Source organism: Triticum aestivum, chromosome 4A, assembly GCF_018294505.1.
Source record: "Triticum aestivum cultivar Chinese Spring chromosome 4A, IWGSC CS RefSeq v2.1, whole genome shotgun sequence".
NCBI lineage: Eukaryota > Viridiplantae > Streptophyta > Magnoliopsida > Poales > Poaceae > Triticum > Triticum aestivum.
The window spans coordinates 658,493,490-658,503,561 of NC_057803.1; the positions used below are offsets into that span (position 1 = coordinate 658,493,490).

Consider the following 10,072-nt stretch of genomic DNA (forward strand, 5'->3'; position numbering starts at 1 on the left):
CAATTCTGTTTTGCATGCTCAAATAGCTCATGTATCAACTAGGATTGTCTGTATCTTCCATGCTAGGCGGGTTATTCTCAAGAGGAGTGGACTCCGCTCCTCACTCAGGAGAAAATGACTGGTCACCGGGATGCCCAGTCCCATGCTCAAATTAAATCAAAATAATTACAAACAAAACTCCCCCGGAACTGTTGTTAGTTCGAGGCACCCGTTGTTTCGGGCAAGCCATGGATTGATGCTTGTTGGTGGTGGGGGAGTATAAACTTTAGCATTCTGCTTGGGAACCGCCTCTAATGTGTGTAGCATGGAAGATATCGAGATTTCTCAGTTGTTATGTTGACAATGAAAGTATGCCGCTCAAAATATTATTTATCTCTATTTCAAAATCGAGCTCTAGCACCTCTACAAATCCTTGCTTCCCTCTGCGAAGGGCCTATCTAATTACTTTTAGGTTGAGTCATCATCCTCTTATCAAAAAGCACCAGCTGGAGATCACCGTTGTCATTTGTATTCATTACTATTAATTTATATTGAGTATGACTATGACTGGATCTCTTTTACCATGAATTACAATGTCTAGTCAGTCCTTGATTTTTAAAGGTGCTCTGCATTTATGTTTTGCGGTCTCAGAAAGGGCTAGCGAGATACCATCTTGTTATATCATATTATGATTATTTTGAGAAAGTGTTGTCATCCAAGAATTATTATTATTGCTCGATAGTTGATTATGCCATTGATATGAGTAAACATGAGACCTAAGTGTTATTGTGAATATGGTTAGTTCATAATCTTTGCTGAAAACTTGAATGCTGGCTTTACATATTTGCAACAACAAGAGCAAACAGAGTTTGTAAAAGTTTTTCTTTATCACATTCAGTTTGTCAACTGAATTGCTGGAGGACAAGCAAAGGTTTAAGCTTGGGGGAGTTGATACGTCTCCATCGTATGTACTTTCCAAACACTTTTGCCCTTGTTTTGGACTCTAACTTGCATGATTTGAATGGAACTAACCCGGACTGACGCTGTTTTCAGCAGAATTGCCATGGTGTTATTTTTGTGCAGAAATAAAAGTTCTCGGAATGACCTGAAACTTCACGGAGAATATTTTTGGAAATAATAAAAAATACTAGCAAAAGAATCAAGGCCAGGGGGCCCACACCCTGTCCACGAGGGTGGGGGGCGCGCCCCCTGCCTCGTGGCCCCCCTGGTGCTCCACTGACCTCAACTCCAACTCCATATATTCACGTTCGGGGAGAAAAAAATCAAAGAGAAGGATTCATCGCGTTTTACGATACGGAGCCGCCGCCAAGCCCTAATCTCTCTCGTGAGGGCTGATCTGGAGTCTGTTCGGGGCTCTGGAGAGGGAAATATGTCGCCGTCGTCATCATCAACCTTCCTCCATCACCAATTTCATGATGCTCACTGCCGTGCGTGAGTAATTCCATCATAGGCTTGCTGGACGATGATGGATTGGATGAGATTTATCATGTAATCAAGTTAGTTTTGTTAGGGTTTGATCCCTAATATCCACTATGGTCTGAGATTGATGTTGCTATGACTTTGCTATGCTTAATGCTTTTCACTAGGGCCCAAGTGCCATGAATTCAGATATGAACCTATTATGTTTTCATGAATATATGTGAGTTCTTGATCCTATCTTGCAAGTCATTAGTCACCTACTTTATTATTCGGCAACCCCGAAGTGACAATAATCGGGACCACTCCCTGTGATGACCGTAGTTTGAGGAGTTCGTGTATTCACTAAGTGTTAATGCTTTGGTCCGGTACTCTATTAAAAGTAGGCCTTAATATCCCTTAGTTTCCAATAGGAACCCACTGCCACGGAAGGGTAGGACAAAAGATGTCATGCAAGTTCTTTTCCATAAGCACGTATGACTATATTCAGAATACATGCCTACACTACATTGATGAATTGGAGCTAGTTCTGTGTCACCCTATGTTATAACTATTGCATTAATAATTGCATCCGGCATAATTATCCATCACCGATCCAACGCCTACGAGCTTTTCACATATTGCTCTTTATTTAGTTACTTTACCGTTGCCACTGTTACAATTACTACAAAACTGCTACTGTTACTATTGCCACTGTTACCGTTACTTCCATACTACTTTGCTACTACATACTTTGCTGCAGATATTAAGTTATCTAGGTGTGGTTGAATAACTCAACTGCTAATACTTGAGAATATTATTTGGCTCCCCTTGTGTCGAAGCAATAAATTTGGGTTGAATACTCTACCCTCAAAAACTGTTGCGATCCCCTATACTTGTGGGTTATCAACCGCTGACGTGGATAGTGGTGGGACCATCAAAGGTCAAGAGCACTACTTCAACCGAATGCGGCGGCCCAGCATGGTAGCCAACAGTGTGGCACTTTGGAGGAGCATGGAGGCAAATGCGGAGATGCAGAGGGGAGGAAGAGATAGCATGGCGGGGCCGACGGCGCCTCGTCAGTCGGCTACCGGACGTGGCAGCGTGGGGCGCCCGTGTTACTGCGATGGGGGCGGGGCCCTCTGATACATCTCCAATGTATCTATAGTTTTTGATTGTTCCATGCTATTATATTATCAATCTTGGATGTTTTATAATCATTTTATAGTCATTTTATATCATTTTTGTACTAACCTATTGACATAGTGCCAAGTGTTAGTTGCTGTTTTTCCATGTTTTTTACATTGCAGGAAATCAATATCAGATGGAGTCCAAATGCCACGAAACTCCATGATGGTTTTTTATGGGCTAGAAGGAACACAACGGGCCCTGGCTGCGCCTAGGGGGTGCCCTGAGGGGGGCACAACCCAGTAGGGCGTGCCAGGAGGCCCAGGCGCGCCCTGGTGGGTTGTTCCCACCTCGGGTGTCCCCCGGACCGCCTCTTTCTCTATAAATACCCCAATATTCCAGAAACCCTAGACACGTCGTCGAAATATTCATCCAGCCGCCGCAGAGTCCAGAACCACCAGATCCAATCTAGACACCATCTCAGATGGGGTTCACCACCTCCATTGGTGCCTCTCCGATGATGCGTGAGTAGTTCTTTGAAGACCTTCGGGTCCATAGTTAGTAGCTAGATGGCTTCCTCTCTCTCGCTGAATTCTCAATACAATGGTCTCTTGGAGATCCATATGGTGTAACTCTTTTGCGGTGTGTTTGTTGGGATCTGATGAACTTCGAGTTTATGATCAGTTATATCTTTTTGTATCCATGAAAGTTATTTGAGTTTCTTTGATCTCTTATAGGCATGATCTCTTATAGCCTCGTATTTCTTCTCCGATATTTGGGTTTTGTTTGGCCAACTTGATCTATTTATCTTGCAATGGGAAGAGGTGCTTTGTAGTGGGTTCGATCTTACGGTGCTTGATCCTAGTGACAGAAAGGGAAACAACACGTATGTATCATTGCTACTAAGGATAAAACGATGGGGTCTATCTCTACATAGATAGATCTTGTCTACATCATGTCATCGTTCTTATTGCATTACTCCGTTTCTCCATGAACTTAGTACACTAGATGCATGCTGGACAGCGGTCGATGTGTGCAGTAATAGTAGTAGATGCGGGCAGGAGTCGGTCTACTAATCTTGAACGTGATGCCTATATAATGATCATTGTCTGGATATCATCATGATTATTTGAAGTTCTATCAATTGCCCAATAGTAATTTGTTTAACCACCGTTTGCTATTTTTCTCGAGAGAAGCCACTAGTGAAACCTACGGCCCCCGGGTCTTATTTCTCATATATTTGCATTTGTGATCTACTTTTCTCTTGCATCTATTTTCAGATCTATTAAACCAAAAAATACAAAAATACTTTGCTGGACTTTATTTTATTTGTGATCTATTTATTCAATCTATTACAATTTTATCCCGTCCACGCACTATTTCTGGCGCCGTACCCCAAAAGGGAATGACAACCGCTTTAACACGTCGGGTTACGAGGTGTTGTTATTTGTGTGCAGGGGTTGTTTACGTTGTGTTGCTTGGTTCTCCTACTGGTTCGGTAACCTTGGTTTCATATCTGAGGGAAATACCTGCCGCCGCTGTGCTGCATCATTCCTTCCTCTTTGGGGAAATACCGACGTAGCTTCAAGCGACATCACCCTCTCATGGCGGTCACTAGAGGTAGGGGACAGGCAAGGGCGAGTTTGAGGGAATCTGAACCTTATGCAACGATAGAAAGGGGCGAGCAAAAAAAAATTGAGACCTCTTTTCTTCTAGAGAGTTTGGTGTGACGGAGGAGGAATTAAGTCAGACTAAATGGAGGAGCGAAATGCATGAAGAGAGGGAGAGGAAACCTAATTTTCTTTTTTAGATATAAGTACATAAGAGATTTGAAGCAGGGTGGGCTCGCATGATTGGAGGTTAAGAAGATCAAAGCGTCGAGGGGCCAGGGCCTCCGGTGGCCGAAGACCCCTCGAACGGCGGCAGCAGCAGCTGGGTGAGTGTGAATTTTCTTTCTTTCGAGCCGGTTGAGAAGATTTCAGCCTTCTCCAACATAGGGTCAAACAGGACCATAGGCCTCTGATCACCACCTTTGTTGATTCCCTTTAGACCCGAACACACCTACTTTTGCAACTTCTGCACCCCACCTTGCTGTCCAAAGTGGTTGTAGGCTGATTGTAAATATGTAACTTTGTACTCTGATCCTATATAATGGAAACACAGTAGGAGCCTCTCCTACTATTTCAGGTGTCAAAAAAAACAAAGAATATCTTTTTTTTAAGTTCAAGCCTCCTGTATTTATTCGTAAAGGGCAGGAATTTCTACAATATAATGTTTATGATACATTATGGTGGCTCATGTAGCCAAACCTTACACAGATTATTTCCTACACCTACCTTAGCAAAGCCATGAGCTGCACCATTTTCTAATCTCCTCACCCAGCTCACCTTCCATCTTTGGCATGACTCCAGTAGGCATCTGACCTCCGCTATCAGCAGCCCCAGCGTCGACAAGTCCCTGTCATGACTTTGAAGCTTTGTAACAACTTCTTTGCAATCCATCTCGATATGCATGTTTTCAATATTCAGTTCCTCCGCCATCAACACTGCACACCTGTAAGCTTGAAGCTCGATCCTAGCTGGGTCTGAATCTTGAGGAAAAAAGTGGCATGCTCCTCCGAGATAAGCACCCTCATGATTCCTAAACACCGCACCCACTCCTCCTTTATCTCCATGTTCTGATGTTGCACCATCGATGTTCACTTTATCCCATCAGGTAGGTGGGCTTGTTCCACATCTAGTGGATGGCGGACTGTCTATTCTACAGTACACAGATGATACTATCATCTTCATGGAGCATGATCTGGCGAAAGCAAGAAATATAAAGCTGTTGTTATGCTTGTTTGATTAGTTGTCGGGGTTAAGATTAACTTCCATAAAAGTGAATTGTTCTGCTTTGGGAGAGCTGAAGACGAACAAGAAGCCTACAAACAACTGTTTGGCTGTGGGATAGGCTTGTTGCCTTTCACATACCTGGGCATACCGATTCACCATCGCAAGCTCTCTATCAAAGAATGGAAGTGCATTGAAGATCGATTTGAAAATAAACTAAGTTGCTGGAAGGGCAAACTCATGTCATACGGAGGCCAACTAATTCTCATTAATTTGGTGCTCACGAGTATGCCAATGTTTCTACTATCCTTCTTTGAGATCCCGGTAGGGGTACGAAAAAGTTTGGACTTCTATCGATCGCATTTCTTTTGGCAGAGTGACGAGTTAAAACCAAAATACCGACTCGCTAAATGGGATGTCATTTGTAGGCCAAAAGATCAAGGTGGTCTTGGAATTGAAAATCTAGAGGTGAAGAACACATGCTTACTCAGCAAGTGGCTATATAAGTTATCTATAGAGATCCATGCCACATGGGCCCAGATTCTGTGTAATAAGTACCTTAACACTGAGACCTTAGCACAGGTGATGGTCAGACCAACGGATTCACCTTTTTGGAAAGGACTACTGTGAGTGAAATTAGCATTTTTTTAATAGGACAAAGTTTCCACGAGATTTTGGGAGGATACGTGGCTAGGGGAGACGCCTCTCGCTATATAATATCCTTCTCTCTATAATATTGTTCAGTGTAGAGATGCATATGTTGCAACAGTATTACAGTCAAACCCTCTAAACATTCAATTCAGAAGGACGCTAGTGGGAAACCGTTGGGATGCGTGGCTCCATTTTGTGAGAAGATTGATGGATGTCCACCTTTCTCAACAGCCAGATCAGGTACATTGGAAACTAACCAAGAATAGATTGTTTTCAGTGAAATCCATGTATTTGGATTTAATCAATTCGGTTTCCCTCCCTTGATCTTTGCATATTTGGAAGGTCAAAGTGCCCTTACGGATTAAAGTGTTTATGTAGTTTGTCCACAAACAAGTAATTCTCACTAAGGACAACTTGGCAAAACGCAACTGGACCGGATCTCGAAGATGTAGCTTTTGTGAACATGATGAATCTATCAAACACCTCTTTCTTGATTGCCCGATGGCCAAAGTTTTATGGCGGTCTATCCATAGAGCGTTTAACATTGCTCCTCCTACTAGTATCAACATGTTGTTTGGGACATGGCTAAATGGAGTTGAGATAGAAACAGCGAGACACATCCGTGTAGGCGTATGTGCTTTATTATGGGCTATATGAAACTGCAGGAATGATATGGTTTTTAACAGAGCAACAAATGTTCATTTCTTGCATGTTATCTTTCGGGCCACTACGTTGATCTGTATGTGGTCGCTGCTCACTCCGATGAATGCCAGGGAGCGTATGGTTACTGGGTCTATCCGTTGAAAGACGGTAGCACGGGCTATCTTCAACCGGTTAATATGATAGGCGTTTAGTTTCCTATCTTCTTTTATACTGTCGGTTGTGGCTATCCCGCTTTCTTTATTTTTAGCTCATTATGAGCATTTTTTTGTCTGAGACTTGAAGACTTTGTTGAACTATTTGCTTATTAATAATATGGTCGTATGCATCATTTTGATGTAGAGGCCGGGGGATGACCTCCTTTTCTAAAAGAACTTTGACCCATCCCAAGGCCGGCACCTCCCACTTCTATATTGGCGTGACTTTGACATCTTAATTTTGGTTTGGTAATTATTTGTCTTTATATCATTGTGAGGCCAGATAATCTAGCCATACACGCTTTGCCCAACCGGCTCCTAATAAATAACCCCATCCGGACCACAGAAGCCCAACCCACCCGTACCAAAGCACCCATATTTCCCCTCTTCCGTCTCTGTCGTGTTTCCTATTCCTCATCTCACTAGGGTTTCCCCGAGCTGCCACCGCTGCCAAGGAGGAGGAGGAGGAGGGGAAGGTGGCCGGTGGTGATGGTGGGCGGTGAGTCTGATCACATAGAGGAGGACATGGGAGATGCACTTAGGAACTATGGCGTCGGTGGCGTGCTTGCAGAGGTTGGCATTGGAAGAGACAAAATAAGGGCGCAGAGGAGAGGGCGCCGAGAAGGGTGTCATGGTGGTGGTGGGCGTCCGTGGCTAAGAGGAGGCATGCATTGGGGGCAGACGGTGGTGTGGTGGCCACCGCGCTGGATCGAGATCCATGGCGGGCTGGAGGAGTCTGGGAGGGATGGGGCTGCAAGGGAGAAAAAAATAAAGGTGTCTGTGTGAAAGCTGATAGTGAAGCGGTGGAGGTCTTTTGTAAAATTCCCACTGTTGGCCCCGCATGCGTTAGATATAGATTGGACGGACAAATTTGATGTACGGTCGAGTGTTGGCCACAAAGTCTGTCCAAATTTGATTCCATTTTGTTTGGTAGTATTTTTCTTTCTCTTCTTTGTGAAGTATGATAGATAGATATCCATCCACGCGCAACCCAACACACCTAATAAATTAATAAATACCCACCCGGATGCCAAAAGCCCAACCCACCTAGCACCAAATCTCTCATCTATCCGATCTTCCGTCACCGTCACATCTCCTGGCTAGGACTTTCTCGATACCCAATACATCCACACCCATCCCCAGCCCGGATCCAGCCGATGGCGGCCGCGGAGGCAGGCGAGACTAAGATGATCATTCTCAAGAGCTCAGATGAGGAGGAGTTTGAGGTGGAGGAGGTTGTCGCCATGGAGTCGCAGACCATCCGCCACATGATCGATGACGGCTGTGCCAACAACAAGATCCTGCTCCCCATCACCAACTCCAAGATCCTCTTCAAGGTCATCGAGTACTGCAAGAAGCACATCCAGGCTAAGCCCACCACAGACACCACCACCAGAGCTTCCGAAGCATATGATGTTGTGGCACCTGCCGGCCCCGTCGAGGACCTCAAGAACTGGGATGCCGAATTTGTCAGGGTCAACGAGTCCACCCTTTTTGACCTCGCTATGGTACAGTTTCCTTTGGTCAATCCCCTCCTCCCTCTGGATCTGTCTCTTACTAGCCCCCTTCACTACTTCTTACTGCCCCACTTCCCTGGCTCATATCGTCTTTGGATTCATTTTGTTTCTATTTGCTTTAAGTTTGTTTTGTTACAGTTATGTTGCTCTTACCTTAGATAGAGTGATACAGAATCCTATAACATACATCCCCACGCCCTAAAACCATGTCTTATTTTGTGTATTAGCTTGTCGCAAACTTATCTATAAGCTTTGGTCTTTGGATCAATACTCATCATTCAATTCATGTCTTTTTTGTGTTCTATATTGTCTCATATGCATTTAATTAAATATATCTAACTATATATGTATTGTAGTCTGTTAATGAATACTTATGTTTGAGAGGTGATGTTTTCCATGTGAAGTGGACCCATTTATGAATTTCCATAGCTATCGCAAAATCTTTAATGTGTCTAAATGATTTATTGTATTTGTGTATTTTTCGTGTTTTGTTACATGCATGTTGTTTTATCTTAGATGGAGCGGTGTATCACATCTAGTATCTTATGTTACCATATATAATCATCTATCATAGATTACTGTCCCCTTAACTTATGATGTCTTGTGCTTTGGCCTTTGAATCAATACTCGTCTCAATTCATGTCTTGATCTTGTTTTAGGTTGTCACAAAACATCTTTTCCAAGGAAATACATTATCATACATTACTGGCCCCTGAATCCATGTTTGGTCTTTGAACTATCAACTATCAGTCACTTCATGTCTTCTCCACATCTTTTTTGCATTTTACAAGTTTGTAACACATGTTTATGCAAGGCAACCTATCGAATTATATATATTCTATAGCCATTGTAGATTAATGCCTCTCTCTGAGACCCTTTGGTTCGTTTTTGCCCTTTCAGGCTGCAAGGTATCTCAACATCAAGGGACTGCTAGACCTGACCACCGAGACTCTTGCCGACATGATAAAGGGCAAGAATTCGGAGGAGCTTCTAGGCTGAGGAGCAGAAGATCAACAGTGAGAACTAGTGGGACTTTGAGTAAAGGAGCTTCTATGTCGCGCTAAATCGAAGCTTAATATTCATCATGACTACCTATCCGCATCCATCTTTATTGTGTAATGGGTTGTAATTGTATTGGATTCTATGAGGTGGTGGTGTCGAAGAACATCTTTAGTGGTTACATTGCGAGAACAAAAGACCTATCGTGGTCAGTGGCATCTCTTTTCAAACATATAAGCATTTTCATAAGCTTCATTCCTCCATTTATTAAATCACTCATGTCAAGCCACATTTTCTCTCCAGCCAATTTGAAATCATAATTTAGTTGCTTAGGAACCCAATATGCTTTATGTTCTAATCTAAAGCTAGATGTCATGGTTTTCCATAAACCAATTTATACAATGATATGCCCATAAAAATTTTATATGCATTTCTGTAAGACCGAAGTGCACCGTCCATTCTCATTGACCAATCCTTTCTTGTTCTACTCACATTTTTATGCAAGATTAGTTTGATCTCTCTATTTGTTCATTCGACTTGCCCACTAGACTAAGTATGATAAGGTGATGCTACACTATGATTGACATCATACTTTGCTACTAGTTTTCTAAATGCGCATGAATAAAGTGTGAACCCCGTCAAGCATAAGGTATATAGGGACTACAAACCTTGGAATGACAACATCTTTAAGCAT

General features: G+C 43.0%; 1 protein-coding gene across 1 annotated transcript; it reads left to right on the forward strand.

Moving 5' to 3' along the window:
• The first annotated feature begins 7,900 nt into the window (after nt 1-7,900).
• On the forward strand, nt 7,901-9,633 carry LOC123082931 (SKP1-like protein 1). Its single transcript, XM_044505123.1, has 2 exons — nt 7,901-8,370; nt 9,280-9,633. The coding sequence occupies exons 1-2, from the start codon at nt 8,020-8,022 to the stop codon at nt 9,376-9,378; spliced, it is 450 nt and encodes a 149-aa protein (XP_044361058.1). The 5' UTR covers nt 7,901-8,019; the 3' UTR covers nt 9,379-9,633.
• Nucleotides 9,634-10,072: the final 439 nt, after the last annotated feature.

Excerpts from the sequence above, each read along its gene's own strand:
- LOC123082931 (XM_044505123.1), top strand. The coding sequence starts at position 8,020 with ATGGCGGCCGCGGAGGCAGGCGAGACTAAGATGATCATTCTCAAGAGC. Across the intron at positions 8,371-9,279 it reads CCCTTTTTGACCTCGCTATG|GCTGCAAGGTATCTCAACAT; the intron begins GTACAGTTTCCT and ends TTGCCCTTTCAG.